At 56.4% G+C, this 25490-nt stretch overlaps 3 protein-coding genes across 9 annotated transcripts; 2 read left to right on the forward strand and 1 right to left on the reverse strand.

Annotated features, from left to right (window-relative positions):
- Positions 1-516: 516 nt before the first annotated feature.
- Positions 517-3154, reverse strand: LOC102271929 (glutathione S-transferase P). Of its 4 annotated transcripts, none has more exons than XM_005903583.2 (7): positions 3081-3154; positions 2936-2971; positions 2422-2528; positions 2241-2328; positions 1121-1224; positions 918-1025; positions 517-754 (listed from the first exon to the last, which is right to left on the reverse strand). In XM_005903583.2, coding segments are annotated over exons 1-7 (633 nt in total). In that variant the 5' UTR covers positions 3082-3154; the 3' UTR covers positions 517-565. The 4 variants fall into 4 exon arrangements, with proteins under 4 accessions (XP_005903645.2, XP_070215214.1, XP_070215213.1 ...); XM_070359113.1 differs by having other exon boundaries at positions 2422-2609; positions 3081-3096; XM_070359112.1 differs by having other exon boundaries at positions 2422-2589; positions 2936-3100.
- A 7821-nt stretch (positions 3155-10975) lies between these two features.
- Positions 10976-15666, forward strand: CABP2 (calcium binding protein 2). Of its 2 annotated transcripts, XM_005903567.2 has the most exons (7): positions 10976-11032; positions 11513-11689; positions 12245-12275; positions 13117-13251; positions 13946-14055; positions 14155-14302; positions 15420-15666. In XM_005903567.2, the coding sequence occupies exons 1-7, from the start codon at positions 10976-10978 to the stop codon at positions 15443-15445; spliced, it is 684 nt and encodes a 227-aa protein (XP_005903629.2). In that variant the 3' UTR covers positions 15446-15666. The 2 variants fall into 2 exon arrangements, with proteins under 2 accessions (XP_005903629.2, XP_070215730.1); XM_070359629.1 differs by lacking the exon at positions 11513-11689 and having other exon boundaries at positions 10991-11032; positions 13117-13257.
- A 6197-nt stretch (positions 15667-21863) lies between these two features.
- On the forward strand, positions 21864-24214 carry CDK2AP2 (cyclin dependent kinase 2 associated protein 2). 3 transcript variants are annotated; one of them, XM_005903566.3, is made up of 4 exons: positions 21864-22544; positions 22858-22958; positions 23047-23179; positions 23685-24214. In XM_005903566.3, the coding sequence occupies exons 1-4, from the start codon at positions 22463-22465 to the stop codon at positions 23750-23752; spliced, it is 384 nt and encodes a 127-aa protein (XP_005903628.1). In that variant the 5' UTR covers positions 21864-22462; the 3' UTR covers positions 23753-24214. The 3 variants fall into 3 exon arrangements, with proteins under 3 accessions (XP_005903628.1, XP_014336230.1, XP_014336229.1); XM_014480744.2 differs by having other exon boundaries at positions 22531-22670; XM_014480743.2 differs by lacking the exon at positions 21864-22544 and adding an exon at positions 22631-22689.
- Positions 24215-25490: the final 1276 nt, after the last annotated feature.

Raw genomic sequence — 25490 nt, forward strand, 5'->3', positions numbered from 1 at the left:
AGGGCGGTCTTCAGCCACACACCTGGGCCCTGCTGGCCACCTGCCACACTGCCTGCGGGTGACCGTGGCACACATGAGAACAGGCAGCATGGACACGCGTGTGAAACCCTCGAGGGTGTGTGTCACTCCAAGTGGTTCGTGTGCACAGCACCGGAGAGAGCAGAGACCAGTCACCCTGCCTGTGCTGGGTGACGGAACCCATCACGCAGCTGTCAGGAACTGCGCATTCCCTACACGGAGGCCCTTTTCTCAGCTGGAGAGGGTTCCCAGGTTGCTGTGGCCCTGGGGAGGTCAACCTCCTCCTGCAGGCAGCCCTCCAGGGTGGATCTTGCAGGCGTGGAATCTCACCTTCCTCTCTGGACCTGGAACTCCTCTTTGTGTCTTGGCAGCTCTGAGGGCCTGAAGCTCCTTCAAGGCCCAGCCCAGCCCTCATCCTCTTTGAGACAGTCTGGGAAGGGCTGGGGATCCCCAGTGGCCACCCGGTCCCTCAGTGACCACAGCACAGCTTTCCTCTCACCGTGTTTATTCGTCTCAAGGGCAGCCCCTCTCCCAGGGGAGGCTGGGCTCATATTTTGCGGCTTCCAAAGATGGGACGGTTCACATGCTCCGGGGAGGCCAGGAAGGCCTTGAGCTTGGGCCGGGCGCTGAGGCGGGCCACGTAGGCTGAGAGCAGGGGGAAGGGGTCCAGGCAGCCGGGGACCAGCACCTGATGATTGAGCAGCAGGTCCAGCAGGTTGTAGTCGGCGAAGGAGATCTGTAGGGCAGGGGGCGGGAGGGCTTGAGTGGGATCAGGAGAGAGGGGGCGCTGCTTGAGGGGGCAGAACACTGACTGCTCCAGGAGCCAGTCACGGCCTTGCTCTGGGCCTCGGTTTGCCCATCTGAGAAATGGACCTCCAATGGCTGGACCCAGCGCTCACCTGGTCGCCCACAATGAAGGCCTGGCCCCCCTGATTCTGGGACAGGAGGGTCTCGAAAGGCTGCAGGTGCACCGGCAGCTCCTGAACATATTGGGCTTTGTCCTCCTCCTGTGAAAGGAAGTGATGCCTGCGGTGGTCTGCGGTGGGCCTGGGCCCGGGCAGCCTCCCCGCCCCAGCCCTGAGCGCCGGCCCCAGCGGCTCACGCGCTTGTGGTGAATGAGGTGGCCGCAGTGCCTGCGGAGGTCTTCCAGGCCGTCGTTCACCATGTCCACCAGCGCCGCCTCCCGCTCGTCTGTGCCGTAGAGCCCTGTGTCAGCGGCCGGGCGGAGGGTCACGTTCTGTTCAGGCTGGGGTCTGGCCCACCCAGTGCTCCCCTCTTCCCCCAGACCTGAAGGCCTCAGGTCTGGACACCCAGGTCTCCTGCTCTGGGGGGTCCGCTCTGCCCAATTCTGCCACTCCCGTCTCCATGAGCCTAAGGAACGTACCCAGCAGGAGCCCTGGCGCGCGTCTTTGAGACCAGACCCTGGTCCCTGGGACTCGGGAACTCCCAGCCCAAGCCACCCCCGGTTCCTCCTCCAAGCTGTCCCCCTGCAAGGGCCAGCCAGGCTCTGATTGAGCCTCCCCAGGCCTGAGGGGTACCCGGTTGTGGGGCCTGGCCAGAACCTGGCTCTGCAGACTGTCGTGTCCCTCTGAGTGCAGGACTTGCATGGGGCAGGATGGCGAGAGGCAGGCTACACCAGAGGCCCCCGTCCTCTCACCCTGGCTCTCGAAGAAGTCAGGGTGGGCCTGGGCCTGGCTGCTCCCACTCCCTTTCCCTGACTTCCTTGATGTGGGATCCCCTTCCCACATCCTCCTGTACCCACCCCCCAACCCCCAAGCTGGCCGAAAAAGAGGCAGTCACCTCCCCAAGCCACATTCCTGCCACCCTTGAAACAAGGCCACAGACCTGCTCATTGTGTGCACCAGGCTTTGCAGATTCAGGTGAGGCCAGGCAGGAGGAGACCGGCCTTGAAGCTCCTGGTCACACCCACAGTGACTCTAGACTACAGCAGCATGTACCTTGTGGTGGCCAGTGACCACCTCTGAGCTGTCATCCAGCAAGCGATGAACCCAGGAGGGCTGCCGGCCCAAGCCATGTGGTCCCTGCCCTGGGGGTGCTGGAAGCCCCAGCCCTGTAACCTAGAACCCTCCTAACCCAGGCCCTGCCCCTTCCTCTAGGGCCATCTGGCCCTTCCCCCAGCCGTAGGACCAGATCCCAGGACATCTGGGTGGGACCCTTCAGGAGCTTCCCTGGACTGCGCTGCCTTCAGCCTCGGGACTCACCAAAGGAGCGGCCCAGGTGTCTCAGGATGGCATTGGACTGGTACAGGGTGAGGTCTCCATCCTGGAACTTGGGGAGCTGCCCGTACAGCTGGGAGGGGTGGGGCACGGCTTGGTAAGGGACACTGAGCTCAGCTGCCCCCTACTCAAGGGTTGCCCCACCTGTCTGGGCGCCGTCACTCACGCAGGAGGCCTTGAGTGGGCCCTGCAGCCAGCTCTCCTTAGTGACCACCTCCTCCTTCCAGCTCTGGTCCTGGTCGGCTAGCAGCATGCGCAGGGCCTCGCAGCGCCCTGGGGGAGGGGAGGATGGGGCAGTGGGGGTGGGCAGAGACCCCAGCCTCGCAGCAGCCCCCTGTCAGGAGTGGATGGGAGCTGGATGTGGAGACAGGACACAGACCAGAGTCTGAGCCCCCTGAGAAGATGAGCAGCGGATAAAGAGTGCAGCCCCCGGCCCCCACAGCGTCTGGGCCAGGGGACAGGGTTGGAGGCCCAGCCCACTTCGCCCCAGGGAGGGACCCGAGAGGGAGGAATAGAGCGCACCGCCCGCGGGCCCCCTGCCCCCACAAAGGACGCTGCGGCGGGACCCCAGCCCGCGACCCCGCCCCGCCGCCCCGGGGTCCCGCCTCCGCCTCGGGCGCTGTCCAGACTGCGCGTCCTGCCGGGGGCCCTTCGCCCTCCTAAAGGAGCAGCGGCCGCACCTCGGGTCGGGAAGTAGACGATGGTGTAGGGCGGCACTAGGGTAGGCAGACAGACCGGACGATGCGGGAGGATCGGGGGTCAGGCCGCCCGGGCAGGAGGTGGCTCGGCCGGCCCCTTCCCCCACACGGTGCAGACCCTACTCACTGGAGGCGGCGGAGTTCAAGTGTGGCAGGAAGTGGGGAGGACCCAGAGCCCGTATATTTAAGGTCCTGCTCCACCCCGACGCCCCACCCCGGGAATCCGCCGAGTCACCGAGCGGATCTGGGTTGGGGCGAGGTGTGGGTGTGGTGAAGCCGGGCCGGAGGGGCCCACCGGCTCTCCGCAGCCGTGCACCTTGCCTGCTGTGCAGCGGTTTTACAAGAGGCTCCCACACTCAGCACCGGGCCGCCACTACCGGCCTCCTCACCGCACCTGAACACAGCATCCTCAGGGCCCCCAGAGGGCCAGGACTGAGCGCCCCAGCACCGGCACACAGTAGGTGCTCCATAAATGCTTTTTGCTTGAATGAATGCTATTTCAATAAACACCCATTTCCGCAGCCTGTCTCCTTTATAATAATAGCAAACCCTCAGGGACTGAGGGCTGCCGCTGAGAAATTTACACCTATTACAACCCTAAGACTTGGTCCTGTTCAGATCCCATCTTACAGAGGAGGAAACTGAAACACAGAGTGATGTTCCCAAGGTCAGAGGGCTAGTGAATACATCGGGTTGGATTCAGGGCATCACCTTCAATCCTCACGGTCTTCTGCAGGGCCTTGTTATTGACTACGTCTAAGGGCTCTGTATGCATAAGGCAATGGCACCCCACTCCAGTACTCTTGTCTGGGAAATCCCATGGACGGAGGAGCCTGGTAGGCTACAGTCCATGGGGTTGCTGGGAGTCGGACACGACTGAGCAGCTTCACTTTCACTTTTCACTTTCATGCATTGGAGAAGGAAATGGAAACCCACTCCAGTGTTCTTGCCTGGAGAATCCCAGGGACAGGGGAGCCTGGTGGGCTGCCGTCTATGGGGTCGCAGAGTCGGACATGACTGAAGCGACTTAGCAGCAGCAGCAGCAGCAAGGGCTCTGTAAGAGGCTTCCTAGGTAGCTTAGTGGTAAAGAATCCGCCTGCCAGTGCAGGAGACATGAATTCAATCCCAGGATCGGGAAGATCTCCTGGAGAAGGAAATGGCAACCCACTCCAGTATCCTTGCCTAGGAAATCCCATGGACAGAGAAGCCTGGTGGGCTACAGTCCATGGGGTTGCAAAGAGTCAGACACGAATTAGCGACTAAACAACAACTCTTCAAATACAGGCTGAAGGGATACGGGTGAGTGGAAAGACAGATGAACTGGAGTGAGCAAGACTTTCTGGGCCTGGGAGGGCTGTGTCTTTCCAGGCGGGGCCTGTACCAGCCTCCCTCTGGGCCCATCTGCACCCGCAGCCCGGTTCTCATGGCTGCCCCTTCCTGGTGCTGGGGGTGGCAGTGGGTGGGGTCCTCCTTGGTAACTGGCGCCTGACTGAGCCTGGTTTTCCCATCAAAGCCACCCGAAAGAGGAAGCTGTCCTTCCCCAGGTGTAGAAGTATCCAGCCCAAGTGTGGGAAAACCCCAGGCAAGCCCGATTAGGAGCATCCCTGAGCCTCATGGAGCCCACAGCTGGAAGCGGGTGGGGGAGGTGGCCCCAGAGCTGGGATCTATCCCTGACTCACAGCTGCAGGAACATCTGCCCAGCACTTAGCAGCTTACAAAGAGCTTTTGCATAAATGGTTTCATGTTATCTCCACCGCAGCCTGGGAGGAACGGGGTCATGTTCCCATTATGCAGAAGAGGACACCAAGGCTCAGAAAGACTCAGTTACCCGCTCTGGCCTGGCATGCCTGTGCTCCTTCTGTGCACAAGCATCACACACCTGGGAGCTTGGAGACACCCTGCCAGCCGGCAGGCCACCTGCCAGCTCACACCCCAGCCGTCATGACTCCGGCCCGCAGGGCAGGCCTTAGCACCATGCTGCAGTGTTCTGCTGACTGCTTTTACCCACAGTCCTCTGGCTCCCCCAGCCCAGCCTGTGGTCTAGCTTTGTGGCCACCCTGGGGCCTCTTCCTCTGAGGCCCAGAGCACAGCTTTCCCAGTTGCATGGGGCAGGCAGCTTCCTGTGTCCATCCCCCACCTCCAGTCCATGTATATGTCAGCCCCTGTCTTTGGTGGAGTTTAAAGTATATGTCGGAGAAGGCAATGGCACCCCACTCCAGTACCCTTGCCTGGAGAACCCCATGGACAGAGGAGCCTGGTGGGCTGCAGTCCATGGGGTCTCTAAGGGTCGGACACGACTGAGCGACTTCACGTTCACTTTTCACTTTCATGCATTGGAGAAGGAAATGGCAACCCACTCCAGTGTTCTTGCCTGGAGAATCCCAGGGACAGGGGAGCCTGGTGGGCTGCCGTCTATGGGGTCGCACAGAGTCAGACATGACTGAAGCGACTTAGCAGCAGCAGCAGCAAAGTATATGTAAGAGCTTTATTGCTACACAAAATTCACCCTTACAAAGTGTATGTTCTGTGGGTTTTGGTATATTCAGTGTTGTGTGATCATCACCACTAATTCCAGAGCATTTTCATCACTCCAAAAAGAAACCCTGGATCCATTAGCCATCACGCCTCATTCCCCCTCCTGCCATCCCTACCTGGAGAATCCCATAGACGGAGGAGCATGGTGGGCTACAGTCGCAAAGAGTCAGACACGACTGAGTGACTGACACGCACGCACACCATCTATTTTGTCACTATGGATTTGCCTCTTTGGGGTATTTCATAAAAATGGAATCATACACGATGTGGCCTTTCACGTCCGGCTGCTTTCTCTTAGCGTAATGTCTTCAAGCTTCATCCATGTTGTAGGATGGGTCAGGACATCATTTCTATCTATGGCCAAATAATATTCCATTGTCTGGACATACGCATTTTGTTTACCCATTTATGTATTAATGGACATTTGGGTTGCTTCATTTTTTTACTGTTATGAGTAACACCTTCCCTGATAGCTCAGTTGGTAAAGAATCTGCCTGCAATACTGGAGACCCTGGTTCGATTCCTGGGTGGGACGATCTGCTGGAGAAGGGATAGGCTACCTACTCCAGTATTCTTGGGCTTCCCTGGTGGCTCAGCTGCTAAAGAATCCGCCCACAATGCGGGAGACCTGGGTTCGATCCCTGGATTGGGAAGATCCCCTGGAGAAGGGAAAGGCTATCCACTCCAGTATTCTGGCCTGGAGAATTCCAGGGGTCACAAAGAGTCAGACACATCTGAGCAACTTTCACTTTATGAACCTTGTAACACTGTTACACACAAGTTTTTGTGTGGACTTATCAATTCCCCTGGGTGTACATCTAAATGTGAAATTGCTGAGTCACGTGGTAACTCATTTTGAGGAACTGCCAAACTCTTTTCCAAAGTGGCTGCACCATTGTATAAGCCCAGCAGCGGCCTGTGAAGGTTCCAACTTCTCCTCATTCTCACCAATGATTGTTACTGCTCGTCTGTTTCACTGTAGCTGTCCTGGTGAGTGTGTGTATAACTTATGTGATATCTTACCACCGGCCACGCCTGGGTTTGGCTTGTGGGGAACTGGGTAGAGAAGGAACCATCATCTTTGCCTTTAGGGGAATTACAACTCAACTCAGAGTAGGAGGAGATAGACACAAGTCTTTTTTTTTTTTTTGGCTGTGCTGTGGAGCATGTGGAATCTTAGTTCCCCAACCAGGGATCAAACTCACACCCCTTGCATTGGTAGTGCAGAGTCTTAACCATTGGACCACCAGGGAAGTCCCCAAGCACAGGTCTTTATCACACATTGATTAGTGTGTCTCAGCAATGATTGGACTGGACATAAGGGAAGACACTGAAACAAGTACAATATGGTCTTTACCCTAATGAACTCTTTGACTAAAGAATGTAAGACCTTCAACAGCAAGTCCATCCACCCAGCCTCCATTTATCTGTCTGTCCATCTATATACCCATCTACCCAGTTATTCAGTTGGTTAAGAATCCACCTGCAATGCAGGAGACCCTGGTTTGATTCCTGGGTCAGGAAGATCCTCTGGAGAAGGGATAGGCTACCCACTCCAGTATTCTTGGGCTTCTCTTGTGGCCCAGCTGGTAAAGAATCTGCCTGCAATGCAGGAGACCTGGGTTCAATCCCTGGGTTGGGAAGATCCCCTGGAGAAGGGAAAGGAACCCACTCCAGTGTTCTGGCCTGGAGAATTCCATGGACTGTATAGTCCATGGGGTCGCAGAGTCAGACACAACTGAGTGACTTTCACTTTCACCCAGTTATTCAGCCATTCGACAACCAAACATTAGACCAGTAGTCCATCAAAACATCTACCTGTCCGTTTACCCACCATCTCATTTACCCAGCCGCTACTCATTTACCTACGCAATCATCCTCTACTTGTCTGTACCTCCATCTTTCCATTCACCCATCTATCCATGCAACCAACCATCTGTCTATGAAACCATTAGCCATCAAATCATCTACCCATCCTTCCATGAAGTCACCCAACTGTCCATCCATTCATTCATCCAACTTCCCATCTATCTTCTCAACTATACATCCACCTGTCCATTTATTCATCCTTCCATCCATGTTTGTCTATCCATCCAGCTTCTCAATTGTTCATCCTTCCCACCACCAACCATTCAAACCCATCAAATCATCTGGCAACCAATCCAACCACTCACTTATCTACCAAACCATCCATCCATTCATTTGTCCACCACTGATCCACCTGGGCATCTTGGACCCTGGAGTTGGACATGAAGGCTTTGCTCCTTCATTGAAAATGCTTCCAGCCCACATACCCTGACCAGTGATAGTCCCCACTTCTTTGGCTTATACTTTGGGACACATTTCTCAACACTTCCCCACCTTCTTAGCAGGTTATTTGGACATGGATTCTTTCATCTCATGTGACATGCACAGTTTTTTGAGCCTTTCCAATACACCAGGAACCTGATTGGTCTTTTCTCATTTAATTTTCACAAAGGCACCATGAGGCAAATACTAGGTCAATCCCTATTTTCCAGATAAGGAAACTTTCTTACCCACTTTCCATAAGGAAAGTAAGACTCAGAGAGATGAAATACCTTGCGTAGGGTCACACAGCAAATGCAGGGGAGATCCCAGGCCTGCAGGTCCATTCTAAGACCATGCAGAAAACAGGAGAATTCTCTAAGGGATGTTTGCAGTCCCTCTGGGGATGCTGTGCACGCCTGGCCTCTGGGAGGAGCTGTGACCCAGGGTGCAGAGGGACTGAAGGATGCTGAAGCTGAGCCTTCAAATGGTCAACATGAATGGTCACAATGAGCCACCCTTGACCACCGGCCGGCATCCACTGGCCTCTCAACCCTGGCCTTTGCTCAGATTCACTCAGGGCTCTGTGGAGGCCATTCCCTCTGCCTGCAAGTCCACCCGCCCCGCTTCATGTGGTCACTCCCATCATCCCTCTGGTCTCGGCTCACAGGTCACTTCCCCAGCCCCTATCCAATCAAGGTCCCCACACTCCTTCTCTGACAGCCGGTCAGGCCCTTCCCTGTGCTCACCCCTCCAGTCGGCTCTGAAGGTGCAAACCAGGTGGGAGGTCCCAGGAAGGCGCACAGCAGGGGGTCCACAAACATTTGCTGAAATCGAGTCTCCTGGGAGTTTTCTCCGACCTCTTGTGGCCTTTGCAGGGGTTACAAGCCGTTCCTCCCTCCTGAAGGCCTCCACCCACAGACCCTGTTGGATTCCAGCGCCTTGGAACACCCCATGTTCACAGCTGGTCCCTGCTTGGGACCCTGGGACTCACCCAGGTAAACATCAGAGGGCAATGCTTAGAATGCTGCCCATCTGCCCATCTCCCCCATGAAGCCTTCCTGATGCCTAGGTCCCTGCCCCAGAGCTCTTGGAGACTGTCTCTCGGCCCTTTTCTGAATTAGATGTGCCTGAAAGCAGGGGTCTGTCGTGTTGGCCCGGGGCTGGATCCCGGCAGACCTTTAGTGTTTACAAAAGAAATACATGAATGGATGGCCATGCTGTGGCAAGAGAGGCCAGCGCCACCAGCTCAGGTGGCAGGTGCTTGGTGGGATCTGGTTCCCTTGGACAAAGGCCGGTGCGGGGGCTAGGTGAATAAATCATGAGGGGCCCGGAGCAGGGCCGGGGCAGGACAACTGACCTCATTCTGGGAGGTGAGGAGCCGGCAGCTGGGTGGTAAGTGGGTTAGGGGCAAAACCTGGGGGGAGGGGCACACAAGAGGCCGCTGCAGGCTGCCTGGCCCACCCTCACCCTTCTCCCCAAGAAGCAGGAAGTTGGAGGTCGGCACAGGTTAGGTGGGAGGTGAGGGCGGAAGTGGGGTGGTGGGCAAGTGCAGAGATACCCCAGGGCTCTGGGTTGGGGAAAGGGGGGCAGATCTGGGATGGGGCTTAGGGGGATGGTTTTTCCAGAGTCCAAGAGCCATCCTGGGAGAGGGCATCCTACGGAGAACAGGAAGAGCAAGAATGCACAGACAGAAAGAGGGACAGACTGATATGGGAAAGAGTCTCACCCAACAGAGGGAGGCAACTGACAAAGAGATGGGCACAAGTGGGCAGAAGGACCCACAGGAACACAGCTGGGCAGATGTCAGCAGGGGGCAGGGGGTGGAGCGAAAACGGCAGGTGAGACAGACACAGAGAGACCCCCCGGAGCAGAGGGGCCAGGGAGGGGCAGAGAACAACACAGACTCAGAGGCGGAGGGGCATATGGGGAGATGAGCAGAGAGGCTGCTGTGACGCGAGGAGCCCCGGGCACGGTCTGTGGTAGCCTGAGCGCGGTGGGTGTCAAGGTAGGGTTTCAGGGAGGGGCTGTGTGAGGGGTCCAGGGAGCTAGGAAAGATGGGGTTCTTGGAGGGCCTGAGGCCCACCAGCCCCTGGAGCCAGAAACAGGAAGAAGAGTAGCAGGGACCCTGCGGGAACCATACCTGCAGCTGCCCACAAGGCCACCCTCCCGCAGGCCCTGGGAAAGTGGAGTGGGCAGTGCCCCTCAGACGGCAGGAGGTGCCAAGCGCTCGTCTCCATGGCCCTTCCCCAGGGCCCGGCAGATGGCAGCCTCCCCACGGGGGACCCCACCCCCTCCGAGGTCACGCCAGGGCCTAGCCGGGCCCCTGCCAGCCCAGCAGCCACCAGGCGGCGGGCGCTCCTTCGGGAACTGGAGGCTCAGGTGCAGGCCGCCTATGGGCAGGTAAAGGGGGCCGGGGTGTGGGGTCATCCTCAGCTGAGGGAACCGTGAGGGAACAGCGGGGACCGCACGCCTTAGCCGGGGCCCCACAGGACAAACCCAGGGCTGAGCCCAGGGAGGGGAGCTCAGACATGCACTCTGATGGATGGGCCAGCAGCCACTCAGCTGTCCAGAGAGAGGCTGGCATCCCCCACAACCTCTGCCATCACTGAGCCCTGTTTCCAGACCGCAGAGCCCAGTCAGCTGTCCTTGGGTCCTCGCCTAAGTAGCCAGGTTGGGGCAGGTCCAGGCAGGGGTGCCGAGGGCAGGCAGGTTGGGCGGATGCTCTGAGGTGACAGCAGGGGTCCAGCTGGGAGGGGCAGGTGCTTCCTGGGTCTGCCATTTCCTGGAGAGATGACCCAGCCCACCCTGGCAATCAAGGCACCTGGCTTCCTCCTCCCAGGTCTAGGCACTGCTTCTGAAGACATTAAATCTCTCCAGATTGGGCTGGAGGGAGAGAATGCTGGAGAGGGCGTGTCTGCAAGACCCTCAGGAGTGAGCACGGGGAAGCTGTGCCTTCCAGGGGGAGCCTTGCGCCCCAAGTGGCCACCCTCACCAGCAGAGATGCTCAGAGATAATCCCAGATTAGGACCCAAGCCCCTGTGCCCCGGGCTCCCCGCCTGCCCACCCGCCCGCGATCTTCCCCACAAAACCCTTGGAAAATCCCCTGCAGTGATCTCAGACTCTCACTGGGAGCTGGTGGGAGCCCACAGCATCCTCTGAGGCCCAGCCTTGGGCTGCCCCAGGGACTCCAGGACTGGCATGGTTCAAGGGCCCATGGGAAACTGTGCCAAGCGGCCCCGGCACCGGGCGCCTAAGGTAGGAGGGTTAAGGGGGAGAAGCAAGGCCGGGAGGCTGGGCTGGACCCTGAAAGGGTCTGATGGGGTGGGCAGGGCCCGACTGGGGTCACAGGTGGGCACAGCAGGGGATGAGTGGGTTGGCGCTCACCACTGTCGACCAAGATCTTCCCTGGCAGACCCCAGACTCTGACCCATCATAGTCTTGGCTCCTGCAGATCTCTGGGCCTTCTGCTGCCAAGCTTGTCAGGCCCCCCAACTGCCCATCCAACTGCCCCCTTCCTGCTGCTGCCCTTGCCCTCTGGAGTGACCATGGCCCTGTGCCTTGCCCCTTTTCTGGGCCTCGGTTTGCCCCACTGAACAGTAAGGGAGTGGACCCTTCTCGTCGAGAGTGTTGATGGTGAGGTTCCACTGTCCTGTGCTGGGTTCTAACAATGGGAGAGGCTGGCAAGTGAGGGTGGAGAGGGGTCACTGCCCCAGCTCATGGCTGGCTCTGCTGCAGGACCGCTGGCAGTGGCCTGGCTCCCCCCCAGGGGGGTCCCGCCATGGCCTGGGCCCCAGCCCCAGTCCCGAGGAGCCGGGGGCCCCTGGGCCGGGCGTCCAGGGCTACTCCGTGCTCAGCAGCGTGGTGGGGCCCGCCTGCATCTTTCTGCGGCCCAGCATCGCCGCCACCCAGCTCGTATGTACGGCCACCACCTGCCTGCCTCCGGTCCCTACCCTTGCCCCCACGTCTTGCCTCTCCTTGAGTCGGGGGGAGAGGACTGAGTGGGGATCTCAGAGCAAAGGCTCACAGATCTAGGAATGTGGGGGACAGAGAGGCATGGAGAAACAGACATAAGATCAAAACGGGGGGGGACCTGGGGAAACAGGCCAGGAAAGAGAGAAGAGGGGGGCAGAGAGTGTCTCAGAGAAACAGCGGAGACAGGAGCCACCAAGGGGATGGGCAGGGAAGAGACAGGGCCCCCAAAGAGGAATAGAGAGAACAAGAGAGACATGGCCAAGCCGGAGGGTCTGCCCAACCCCAGCTCCACCTCTGGCTAATGGAGCTCCAGGAGCGGGGCACAGGGGACAGGAAGGGGGGCCCAGATGCCCAGCCCATCAGCATGAATGGTGGGAGGGAAGGAGTGCCTGCATGTTGTGGGGCTGAGTGGGGGGCCCCAGAGAACAAGAAAGAGGAGGTGCAGGTACCTAGGGGGTTGTCCAGGGCATTCTTAACCCTTCTGTCTTCCCTCAGGACCGGGAGCTGCGGCCAGAGGAGATTGAAGGTAAAGGCTTGGGGAAAGAACTATAGTTTCCAGAGTGGGGGGCACTGGGTGGGGGTCTGAGCAGTCTCCAGGAGGACCTGGGAGCAAGCAGGCTGGAGGGGATCCAAGCGGGAAGATGGGGACCAGACTGAGCAGGGTGGGGTTGAGAGAACCCCAAGCTGTCAGTTTCCTGCTTCTATTTGCCCAGCGGGACATGGTCCCCCTTTAATTCATCCAGCGAACACTTCCTGGGTGCCCACTGTGGGCCTGGCCCAGTTCTGAGTACTGGGAAACGTGGCCAACCAGATAGATCTGGACTGTGTCCTCTGGAGAGAGATGTCAACAGGTCAACTGCCAGTACAAATGGTGCTATGCACTCTCAAGGAAGTGATCCTAAGAGCCAGAGGGGACTGAATTGAGAGGGAAGACCTCCTTGAATAGGTGGCATAAAGACCAAGAATGTTCCAGAATGTGAGCTCCATGAGGTCAAGGACTGTTTTTTCCTTTCTCTTTCTTTCTCACCTCCTTCACTCTCTCCTTTCTTTCTTTCCTTCCTCTCTTCCTTCCTTCTTTTCTTTCTCCCTTTCTCTCTTTCTTCCCCTCCCTCTCTCTTTCTCTCCTTCATCTTTTTCTTTCTTCACTGCCACATCTGCAGTACCGAGAGTAGCGCTTGGCACAGAGCAGATGTCCCTTAAATATTTGCAGAGTGAATGAAAGGAATGACATTTGCAAAGACCCTGGGGTAGCAAAGAGAAACAACTGTTTAGAAAGCAGGACATGACAGGACCAAGGTGAGAAGGTCTAATCCAGGCTGGGGTCCCAGGGGACATGCGGAAAGGCCTGACCCCGCCCTGCCTGGCAGAGCTGCAGGCCGCCTTCCAGGAGTTTGACAGAGACCGGGACGGCTACATCGGCTACCAGGAGCTTGGGGCCTGCATGCGGACGCTGGGCTACATGCCCACCGAGATGGAGCTCATCGAGATCTCCCAGCAAATCAGTATGTGCCTGAGACCTGTCCCACCCCCAGTTCTCCAGTGGCCATGACCACGGTCAGGGCAGCCGGGCAGCTCAGGGAACCGAGGTGGCTACACAGGTTGGCTCCCAGAACCTGGGATTTTGGTTGTTCTCACGGCAAGCTCTCTGCCTCCAGACATCTCACCATCCCCCGTGAGGTGGGTGGGTCAAGGGCTAGCATGCCCACTTTTTAGATGAGGCAACAGTCTCCGCTAGTGGTAAAGAAACTGCCTATCAACGGAGCAGACTTAAGAGACCGGGGTTCAAACCCTAGGTTGGGAAGATCCTCTGGAGAAGAAAATAGCAACCCCACTCCAGTACTCTTGTCTGGGAAATCCCATGGACAGAGGAGACTGGCGGGCTGCAGTCCATGGGGTCACAAAGAGTTGGACACAACTGAAGCGACTTAGCACTCAGCCACAGTCTCTGAAAGGTCCCTGTGACTTGCCTAAGGTCACACAGCCAGGTCACTGGAGTCAGGAACTTGAGCCCAACTGAGCTCTTCAGGAAAATTAAGGGAAGCCGGCAGGAGACACAGCCTAGGAGACCCAGAGGGAGGGAAAGGCCCATTCAGTGGGGCGGGGAGAGGGACACAGGCCAGGAGGGGAGGGCGGAGGAGGCCAGGGCTGGGCAGGGGTCTCTGATGGTTCCGGGTCTCTTCTGGGCGTGGCCCCCAGGTGGCGGGAAGGTGGACTTTGAAGACTTTGTGGAGCTGATGGGCCCCAAGCTGCTAGCGGAGACCGCGGACATGATCGGCGTCCGGGAGCTGCGGGACGCCTTCCGGGAGGTGGGGTCCCCGGGGCCGGGGCGGGCGGGGCCTGCGTGTCGGCGGTGAGGGCGGGGCCGCGCGAATGAATGACTGGTTCGTGACCCGGTGTCGCCGCAGTTCGACACCAACGGGGACGGCTGCATCAGCCTGGGTGAGCTCCGGGCGGCCCTGAAGGCCCTGCTGGGAGAGCGGCTCAGCCAGCGGGAGGTGGACGAGATCCTCCGCGACATTGACCTCAACGGGGACGGCCTGGTGGACTTCGAAGGTACAGCCCACCGCTCCCCCACGCTCAGCACCGCGGACCCTGCGCGAGTTTTCACAGAGGAAGAGCCTCAACCGCTGTGTGTGTGCCAGGCTCTGTGCTAAGCACACCTATCTCCTCTGCCGGCTAACCATCAGGAGAACCTGGGAGGAAGCCAGGCTTAACCCCACAAGGAGGAGAAAGTCGGTTCTTAGGGAAGCGAGGGTGCTTAGCAAAAGAAGTGGATGGAGCCAGCGTCTAGATCCAGGAAGCCTACCCCTTCCCAACAGAGGGAAAACAAGGATTAAATAATAAAAGGAAGCCAAGGAAAGTAAAGTCTTCCCTCATAGCTCAGCTGGTAAAGAATCCACCCGCAATGCAGGTGACCCCAGTTTGATTCCTGGGGTCGGGAAGATCTGCGGGAGAAGGGACAGACTACCCACTCCAGTATTCTTGGGCTTCCGTTGTGGCTCAGCTGGTAAAAAAAATCCGCCTACAATGCAGGCGACCTGGGTTCGATCCGTGGGTTGGGAAGATCCCCTGGAGAAGGGAAAGGCTACCCACTCCAGTATTCTGGCCTGGAGAATTCCATGGACTGTGTAGTCCATGGGGTCGAAAAGAGCCAAACACAACTGAGAAACTTTCACTTTCACAGAAAGTCAGGGCTTCCTTGGTGGCTCAGATGGTAAAGAATCTGCCTGCAATGCATGAAACCAAGGTTCAATCCCTGGGTCAAGAAGATCCCCTGGAGAAGGCAATGGCTACCCACTCCAGTATTCTTGCTTGGAGTAGTCCATGGACAGAGGAGTCTGGCGGGTTACAGTTCATAGGGTCACAACGAGTCAGACGCGACTGAGTGACTAACACACATAAGGAAAGTCAGTGTGTAGAAATTCTCCAAGGTAGGCCCAAAAGTGTTCGCGAGCTTCCTAGCAGCCAAAGCAAAGAGGAAAGTAGGTTCAGTTACAAGATTTTTTTTCCCCCATAAGACAAAGCCCCTCTTCTCCACCAAATTCAGGGGACTCCGTTGCAGGTCCTGCCCTTGACCACACCCCCTCCCACCTCGAAGCCAGTATCTTCGCCTCACTCCAGGGTGTCGAGGTCCAGAGAGCAGACTGAAATGTTGGCTTTGTCCTGGCAGAGTTTGTGCGAATGATGTCTCGCTGAGCCTGCACAGAAGCTGGAAGCAGCAGACAGGACTTGGGACCAGAGCCACTGCCTGCCAGTGTGTTCTTGGAGCCCCTCACCTCCAGCTTGGACCCCTCCCCCTCTTCTCCCTGCCCTGGCCAGTGTGCGCAGCCCTTGCCTGCAACACCTCCACCCCCCTCCTCCACCAAGCCCCCTTGCCCAGCTCTGTTTCTCTGACAATAAAGCATGTTCGAGCTGGGGACACAGGTTCCACTGCTCACTTGTTCATCCTGCAGGTATCTGGCCCTCAAAGTGAAGTCCTCTCGATTGTGAACTTTGGGTGGGTAAGGGGCCCTCCCTAGATCCTGCAGCCAGCCCAGAGCAAGTACTGGGAAATGTTCCCAGATGAGTAAACCCAACCTGTTTCTCCCAGAGGTGGGTGCATGGTGGCCCCTCACCCTGTGAAGTGCTCTTCTGGATCCAAGGTTACAACCGAAGACCATGTGCCTAAGGGCTTCTCCCAAGCTCCTTCCCATTTCCTCTTAGAGGGGCGCAGCTCAGAGCTCCCTGCAAGAAAGAACTTGCTGGTGGGCTGCAGGGGGTGAGGGAGCTGACAGGCCCCTTCAGGATATATCTCAGCCTTTGGGCACACACCTCACTCTTCCCCGGAGCCTGCAGCCACTGACCACGCACACAAGTGGGCTCTGTTCCAAGCTCCCCGCTCTAGTTTAGCCGAGGTGTGGTCGGGTCAGCCCCGAATCAGCAACTCTCTGCCCAATCCTTCTTTATCATACTTCCTCTTTTTCACATTCCGAACTTCACCTTGGTGTTTGCCTCCCAGGGAAACCAAATGATACAGCTCCTCACTCCAGCCCTGCCATGGTCTTCATAGCCCCACTTTCCATATCGAGGGACCTGGGAGCCAGGTCCCGGCAATGTGCGGGAGTTCTCCCAGCTCCACTGTCCTCTCCCTGCTCCCGGCCGTGCAGCACGTGCTGCCAGATTTTTCTTTCTAAAATGCCATTTGTGTTTTGTCACACTCCTATCCAGAAACTGGCCATGGCCCCCCATTGCCCCCTGGGATGATCCAGTCCCTGTGCCTGGCGCTGGAAGGCTCCATGAGGATGAGGAACTGGCATACAGTCACACATGTTAGGAAGAAGCATCAGGGGGACTTCAGCTAGGCCTGGGGACTGTAGAGTCACAGTGCCAACCAGAAAGGGAGCCTTCAGGTCGGAGTGGACCCTGGACAGGCTGAGGCCTCTTCTAGCCCTGCATGACCAGCCACCGTTCCCACCTGCTGGGAGGAAGGATGAACTTGACCTCTAGGCCCAGAAAGGGGAGGAGCTTTCAGTGATTGTGCCAACAAGATGGCCTTGAGACAGATCAGGCAGGCAGCCACCAGCACCTTGCTCAGTCTGGAGCTTGGACACCGAGGTGCCAGGGCTGGCTGCAGCAGCCTCAGCACCACTTGCCTGGCAGATCACAATTAATCCTTAATCCCCAATTAGGTGATCTCTTCTGCCAGTCTGGCAGGCTTGGGGATGAGGGGGGAGTTGCAGCTTGTCTGGGAGCCATGGTCCACCCTCCTTCCCCCTACCCTCCACCGACACGCACAGATGGCATTACTGCCAGAGAAGAAATCTGTCCCCTCTGCAGGGGCTGGGGAGAATGATGGACATGGGCCAGGGGAAGAGCAGACCCTGCTCAAGGTCAGCCTCCCACTGGCCCCAGCTTGGTAGGTGCTATGGTTGGAACTGGGGAGGGGGGACGGTTGGTGGGGAGGTTTTAATTGGCTGCCGTGTATCTGCTGGCATCAGCAGTGCCCACAGCTCCCCTAAATCCCCCACACGCCCTCCCACCCCAAAAAGGCTGTTAGCCCAGAAGTTCCAAGCAGACACAGCTGGAGCAGGGACCAGGGCTACAAAGACCAATAAGCAGGCGGCAACTATGTGGAGCCAAGAACCCCTCCCCCGTCTAAAGGGGGCACCTGCCCTCCAGCTCCACTGGCTGCTGCCAGTTGGAATAGGCTAGAGCTACAGGATCTCCTGGTTTTCCAAGAGAAGCTGTCAGTTGAGATTTTTACTTTAAGTTCACTGTATTTATTTCTTTTTAATTTTGGCTGCACTGGGTCTTTGCAGTGAAGAAGGCGATGGCACCCCACTCCAGTACTCTTGCCTGGCAAATCCCATGGCCGGAGGAGCCTGGTGGGCTGTAGTCCATGGGGTTGCTAGGAGTCGGACACGACTGAGCGACTTCACTTTCACTTTTCACTTTCATGCGTTGGAGAAGGAAATGGCAACCCACTCCAGTGTTCTTGCCTGGAGAATCCCAGGGACGGGGGAGCCTGGTGGGCTGCCGTCTCTGGGGTCGCACAGAGTCGGACACCACTGAAGTGACTCAGCAGCAGCAGCAGCAGCAGCAGCAGCAGCGTCTTTGCAGCAGCATGTGGGGCATCTCTCATTGCAGAGCATGGGCTCCAGAGCGTGCAGGTTCAGTGGATGCAGTGCTCAGGCTGAGTTGGCCTGCAGCGTGCGGGATCTTTGTTCCCGACCAGGGATCAAGCCTGTGTCCCTAGAACTGGAAGGCAGATTCTTAACCTCTGGACCACCAGAGAAGTCTCAGTTTCACTTTTAATAGTTGAGGTATAATGTACATTCAGTAACATGGATGAGTGTACAGTTCAGTGAGTTTTTGCATGCATATGCAGCCAGGTAACCATCACCCCGATAAGGATGTTAATCCACTTATTTAAGAGTAGTTCCCGGTTTACAGAATTATACTGAAGACAGGACAGGGAGCTCCTGAATACCTCACATCCAGTTTCTCCCATGTGTTAGTCAAGGCTCTCCAGAGAAACAGAACCAATAAGAGATGTGTCAGTGTAAAGATATTTATTATTAAGGAATCGGCTCAGGCAATTATGGGCACTGAGCCATCCTCAGATCTGTAGTCAGCAAGCTAGTGATATGGGAGACCTGGTGATATAGTTCCAGTCCGAGCCCAGAGGCCCCAAAACCAGAAAAGTTGATGTGGGAAGTTCCAGTCTGAGAGCAAAAGCCTGGTGACCCTGCTCAAAGGTCAGGCAGGCAAAACTCCTCCCTCACTCAGCCTTTTTTTTCCATTCAGATCTTCAGCCCACACTGGGAAGACCCATTCACTTTACTTAGTACTCAGATTCAATGCATCTCATCCAGACGCTCCCTCAAGACACTCCAAAATAATGTTGGACCTACGGCCCGGGCACCTCCATGACCCAGTCAGATCGACACACAGAATGAACCACAACACTCTAGTAACATCTTACATTAGAATGGTACTTCTGACACTGCTCATGAACTGTGAGCGAAGTGAAGTGAAAGTCGCTCAGGCGTGTCCGATTCTTTGCGAGGCCATGGACTATGTAGCCCACCAGGCTCCTCTGTCCATGGAATTCTCAAGGCAAGAACACTTGTGAAAGTGAAAGTTGCTCAGTTGTGTTCGACTCTTTGAGACCACACTGACTAGACAGTCCATGGAATTCTCCAGGCCAGGATACTGGAGTGGGTAGCTATTCCCTTCTTCAGGGGATCTTCCCAACCCAGGGATTGAACCTGGATCTCCCACATCACAGGTAGATTCTTTACGGTCTGTGCCCACAGGGAAGCCCAATTAACTAGTAGTGATGCATTATCATTAAAGACCACGTTTTATGCAGATTTCATCTCTTCCCTTGTTCTGTTCCAGAGTGCTTTCCAGGACACCATTTACATTAGAAATCATGTCTTTTTAGGGTGCTCTTGGTTGTCATGGTTTTACAGGATTTTCTTTTTTAATTATCTTGTCAGTTTTAAGGAATACCAGTCAGGTATTTTTATAGAATGTCCCTAAATTGGGATTTGCTTGTTTTTACCACAGTTGGAATGGGGTTCCTGGGACTCCCCTGGTGGTCCAGTGGCTACGACTCTGGGCTCCCAGGGCAGGGGGCCGGGATTCAATCGCCCTGGTCAGGGAACTAGATTCCACATGCTGCAACTGAGACTCAGCACAGCCAAATAAATATTTAAAAAAGAATGGCGTTCTCATCCCAACATATACTATCCATATTATCAACATGACATCATCATTGATTCTGACATTGATCACTTGGCTGAGAGTAGTGTTTCTGTCAGGTTTCTGTGCTGTAAAATTACTCATTTCATTTCCTTTCTCCTATTACATCCAATCCTATTAAAGGTCGATTTGTCTTTTCTCCATTTATTTGCTCACTATTTTTTATATCAATATATATTTTATACAAGTTATAATCCAGTACTATTTTATCAATTTTCTTGCTCAAAGTGCTCCACCTTTGGCCATTGAGAGCTCTTTCATTTGGCTCCTGTGCCCCTCTGACATACCCCCATCACTGTAGGGGCTTGGGTTTGGGAGTTTTGAGTTTTGTTTTAGCGTTTTCTTACTTTCTGGCACTACTAGCTGTTCCAGAATTATCTTGCATATTTTGGGTCCCAGTCCTAGAGTCAGCCATTTCTCCAAGGAACTCTGCTTCATTTTATTGGAGAATGGTATTTGAAACCAAGATCTGGCTGTTAAGTTGCTTCTAGGCACTCTAATAGAATGAGGATGTATATATGTACACCAACTTGTGGATATAAAACATTTTAAGTATTTCTGCATATAACCAACTGTATTTATATCAAGCTAAACATGAGTTCCTATTGGTATCTCCAACTCTGGTCCATTACCACATGGATCATTCTAGCGTCCTCCTCCTCCTCACTTACCTGTAACTTCTCATTCCAACATCGAGAATTGTTAGCCCATACTCCCATGGGAAACCACATCATCAACGAGGGTGCAGTGCTTTTTGTCTGTGTTCTTATGGGCTCCACTCATTTCCAATTTCCAGATTATGCTTTACCTACTCAGTTTTACCCCTCACCAACTCCTGGCAACCAGTACCTTGTTTACCTTCTGTATAAGTCTCCTTTTCCAGAATGTCATATCATTGGCATCATACTGCATGTGTCTTTTTCAGACTGACTTCTTTCACTTAGCAATATGTCTGTGTCTTTTTCTGAGTAGATAATTTCCTTTTATTGCTGAATAAGAGTCCATTGTATAAAAACATCAGTTTCTTTGTTGACTCACCTATTGAAAGTCACCTCTACTGGGAAGCCTTCTGTGATGTCACAAGGCTGGACCCTTACTCTGAATTCCAGAGGAATTGTCCCTCTGGAATTCCTTGCCCCAGGAATCCACACTGTCTTACTCTATTGTGTGGCTTTACTTCCCTGTCTGTCTCTCTTTGAGACTAGGATCTCCTTGAGGACAGAAACCATGACTAGTTCATTTCCATCAGTGTCCAGCACAAGGCCTGAGATGGAGGATGGAGTGAGAAAATGTTTGTTGAATGAATAAACAATGTCCTCGGCATGAAAAAAATCTACAGAGCTGGCGGGGGTAGGGGTGGGGTGGGGAGGGGCATGAGATTTTGAGGAGGAGGAAGAGTCTCAGGAAAAAGGTTAATGTTTGGAGGAGAGTCTAAGATCCAGGGTTGTGAGGAATGAGATTTGAGGGGAGGGATCTTAGTGGAGATATGGATAGGAAAAAGGAAATGAAACAGTAGACACTTTATGAATATTCATTTAATCCCCACAACAACCCTATGAGTGTCTTGGACTGCAAGGAAATCCAACCAGTCCATCCTAAAGGAAATCAGTCCTGAATATTCATTGGCAGGACTGATGCTGAAGCTGAAACTCCAATACTTTGGCCACCTGATTCGAAGAACTGACTCGTTGGAAAAGACCCTGATGCTGGGGAAGATTGAAAGCAGGAGAAGGGGACAACAGAGGATGAGATGGTTGGATGGCATCACCGACTCAATGGACATGAGTTTGACTAAACTCTGGGAGTTGGCGATGTGACAGGGAGGCCTGGCATGCTGCAGTCCATGGGGTTGCAAAGAGTCGGACACGACTGAGCTATTGAACTGAAGTGAACTGAATGTCTTCATTTTACAGACGGGGAAACTGAGGCCTATTGAAGTGATTTGCCCAAGGCCAAACAGCTAGCGGACGTGATTTAAGCTTCCAACCATCAGTCTGACCCCAGATGGTGCTGTAGTCCATGATCCAGGACGGTCCATGGTACAGGGCCCGACAAACAGTTTAAGTATTCAAGGTGAGCTGTTCCTGCGATTGTCATTATGAGTCACCGGCATGGGGATTTGGTGGGGTTGCGGGGGGGGGAGAGGCAGGCTGAGGAGTCTTTGAAGTCGCCCTTGGACCTTACACCAACCTAGACCCGAAGTCCAGGCAATTGGAAGGGAGAGGCGCATCACCCGCGTAGGTGCAGGACCCGTTGCCATGGGAACATATGGGGGAGGCCTCGGGGAGGGCGCATGCGCGAATCGGGGACAGGTTGTGGAACCGGTGAAAGGTGACGTAAAAGCGCACAGGGTGGGGCGCGGGGCTGGGAACGTCAAAGCCCTGCGTCCTTCGGCACCCAGAGCGGAGGACAGGCGCGCGCGCGCGCGCCGCGGCGGTGACGGCAGCGGCGGCCACAACCCAGCCGAACCGGGACGGGGCAGCGGGACGCTGACGTACAAAGCAACGTGAGTGAGGTGCGAGGGCGGCACCCGCGCCGGGGAACCCAGCTCGGCGCGAACCGCGGCGGACCAGACCCAGCTCTCAGGCTGCCGAAGCCCCGCCCCTTAGGCTTGAGGACTAATCGGATTGAAAGCGCGCCGGCCCCGGGCCGCGAACTCTCCAATTGTGGAGGGTGTCGGCCACCGCCCAATCCGAAGCAGACAGGTGCGAGGTCCGGAAGGCGGAGGCCAATCAGCAGCGGTTGCGGCCTGTTGGGGCCGGTCTCTGCCTATGAGGAGGGCCGAGTGACATCTCCACGCGCCAATCGGGAGTGAAGGATCGTTCGTGCCCGCCCGCCCTTCCGGCCCGAGCTCTATTTACCAGGGGCGTGCTGCCGGCCTGCCAATCAGAGTGCGGCTCAGAGGCCAGGCAGCCAACCCGGGAGGAGCGGCCGGCCGGCGTCCGCCGCACCCAGGAGTTGGGGATGTCCTACAAGCCCATCGCCCCCGCCCCCAGCAGCACCCCCGGCTCCAGCACGCCTGGGCCTGGCACCCCGGTCCCGACAGGTGAGGACCCAGCTCCATCCCTGCTTGCCTGCCCGGGCGGTCAAGGTCTCCGAAGAGAAGACGGCCCGAGTTCTGCAGTGTGCTAGGCCCGCCGCCTGTCCTCGCCGAGCCTCAGTTTGCTGGCCTGTAAAGTGGGCGTGGTCGCGTAAGGGTTGTTGGCTGAGCGCAGCGGGAGGGGGGCTTGTCCTGAAGTTTAGCGGCCTGGAATGGAGCGTGCCTTTGGAGGGAATCGGGGCGAATCTAGTCCGAGGCTTGGAGCGCCGGGAGGAGGCGCTCCTGACCCGCGCTGACCGCTTACTCGCTCCTCTTGCAGCTGGAAGTGTCCCATCACCATCGGGCTCTGTGCCGGGAGCCGCTGGCCCTTTCAGACCACTGTTTAATGACTTTGGGCCTCCCTCCATGGGCTATGTGCAGGTGAGCGGAGCTGAGGGACTGCCCGTGGGATAAGGACTGGAGGTGCCCTGTTGGCCTGAACTCACTGCCCTGTTCTCTTTTGACGCAGGCAATGAAACCACCTGGCGCCCAGGGCTCCCAGAGCACTTACACCGACCTGCTGTCTGTCATAGAAGAGATGGGCAAAGAGATCCGGCCCACCTATGCTGGCAGCAAGAGCGCCATGGAACGCCTGAAGAGAGGTGAGTGAGGCCAGGAGGCAAACACTGAACAACTCTTCACAAGGTAGGGAAGGAAAGACTTCTGGAGGCCGCCTGAACCAAGCCTAGACGAGGGCAAGGATCACTATCCAGAGACGTGTTGGAACTGAACTGAAATTGAGTCAGTTTCTAAGGAAGGACCAGGGAATTTGTATTTCAGTCAGTCAGTTCAACCGCTCAGTTGTGTCCAACTCTTTGCGACCCCATGGACTGCAGCACACCAGGCTTCCCCGTCCATCACCAACTCCTGGAGTTTACTCAGACTCATGTCCATTGAGTTGGTGATGCCACCCAACGCTGTATCTCAGCGGGGTAAATTTGCTGGTTAACGTCTAAACCTCTAATGTCATCGAGTCCCTCATTAGATTATAGTCCCTTTCACTGAAAGGAAACGGGGTGTGAGGGAGGGGTCTTCCTCTGGAGGGCAGACCTGCGACTGTGGAGGGTCGCTGAGATCCTGTATGTTACTTGCCCATGCCCACCCCAGGCATCATCCATGCCCGGGCCCTCGTCAGAGAGTGCCTGGCAGAGACAGAGCGGAACGCCCGCACGTAACAGGACCCGACTCCACCTCAGCTTCTGGACCTTTCCTGGCCACTGCAGAGCACCTGCTTCTCCCTGGCCTTCACCCCGAGTTGCACTTCCCGTCCTGGGCTTCCTGTCCTGTGTCCTTTGGTGGGTACCCTCCAGGAACCAGTGGGGTGGCTCTTAACTCCAGTCGGCAGCACTAACTGGAACCCCCCGAAAGAGTTAGCAGCGAGGTCACTGTGAGTCTCACCCATGACCTGCCAACAGTGTTGATCCAACTGGAGCTGTCTCCTTTCTGTGGCCTCCAGCACTCAGCACTTACCCAGGACTTTTACCCACTTTGCCCAGACCCCCTCTCCCCCAGCAGGGCCTCAGAAGGCCATGGCCTCCCTGCCTTTTCTCCTGGGCCATAACAACTCTTTTCTCAGTGTCTTTTGCTAAATACGCCCTTTTTATATAAATAAAATATAATTTGGAGTTGTTCTCTCAGCTCGGAGTCTTTTTTATTTTATTTTACTTATTTATTTTTATCCGTGCACTGCGGACCCATGCCCCTGCACTGGAAGCATGGCATCTTAACCACTGGACCACCAGAGAAGCCCACAGTTCATAGTTTCTCTGAGCCTGGTGCTTCTAAGCCTGGGTGGGCCACGAAGAAAGGGAAAGAAGAGACTCGGAGGGAGATGGTCGGGTACAGTGAGTGGGAGGGAGGCCCGCCAAACCTAGCTTTGCCTTGCCTCCACGGCCCATTGACCTTGAGTGGGACCCTGCCCTTCCCTGGCCCTCAGCCTGCCAGCTGTTTGTGGAAAGAGTTGAACTCCAATAGCTGAGTGCCCTGCCCTCCTTCACAAGATGCCACCAGGGGGCAGCACAAGGCCTGGGCTGCTTCCACAGCTGGAGGGCTCTGTCTCCAGCCTGAGCCTAGAGGGTTCTTTCTCTGGACTAAAGGTGCCTGGAGGGTAGAAATGCCAGTTCACTTAAGCCCCACCCTCGCATGCCTTAACACCCTAACATCCTAAGCTTGGAATCAGCCCTGGGGCTCGGAGTACACCCTATCTCTGAGCCCTAAGAAGAAAGAAAGGGAGCCAGGCTGCTTCCCAACCCCCAGGACCTGAGAAAGAGTCGAGAGAGAACTGGTTTCCCCAGTGTGGGTGAGACCCTGCGCCACGCCGCCCTGCACCGTCCCAGTGCCCTCTAGCCAACTGGGTGCGGTCCCAAGAGCCCAGCCCTAGGCCCTGGCAGCCTTTGCCCACGGTCTTGGCGCCATTGGCCAGACTTACGAACCCGGAAGATACAGGTGGGGAAAGCGCTGGGGCCCCGTTCCGGGAGGAGCCCCAAGACTGGAAGTGAAAGTGACTGCAGCCCTCTGAATGACCTGGCGGTCTGGGACACCGGAACCCCACCGGCTAGGCCAGGGATGTCAGAGACCAGCCGCTGGCCAGACTTGGGACGGGGAGGCGCTTCCCCCACCCTGGGCCCCGGGTTCCCAGGGCCGGAGAAGTTGGGGATGGGACTCTTGTCATATTTCCATAGCACACTGGAGGGCCGGGCCAGGGTGGAGGAAGGATCCCAGAGTGTCTGGGGATCCCAAAGAACACGGCCGAACTAAGCAGCGCCAGCATTTGGAGAAGGGCCTCTTCCCCCACCGCCGTGGGGAAGGAAGGAAGGTTGGGGCCGCCCTCCGCCGCCGCGGGCGGGGCGGCCCAGACCCCGCCGGGGTGGGGAGGGCCGCGCGCCCAGGAAGGGGGCGGGGCGGCCGCAGTGA

The sequence above is a fragment of the Bos mutus genome, chromosome 22, assembly GCF_027580195.1.
Source record: "Bos mutus isolate GX-2022 chromosome 22, NWIPB_WYAK_1.1, whole genome shotgun sequence".
In the NCBI taxonomy this organism is placed as follows: Eukaryota; Metazoa; Chordata; class Mammalia; order Artiodactyla; family Bovidae; genus Bos; species Bos mutus.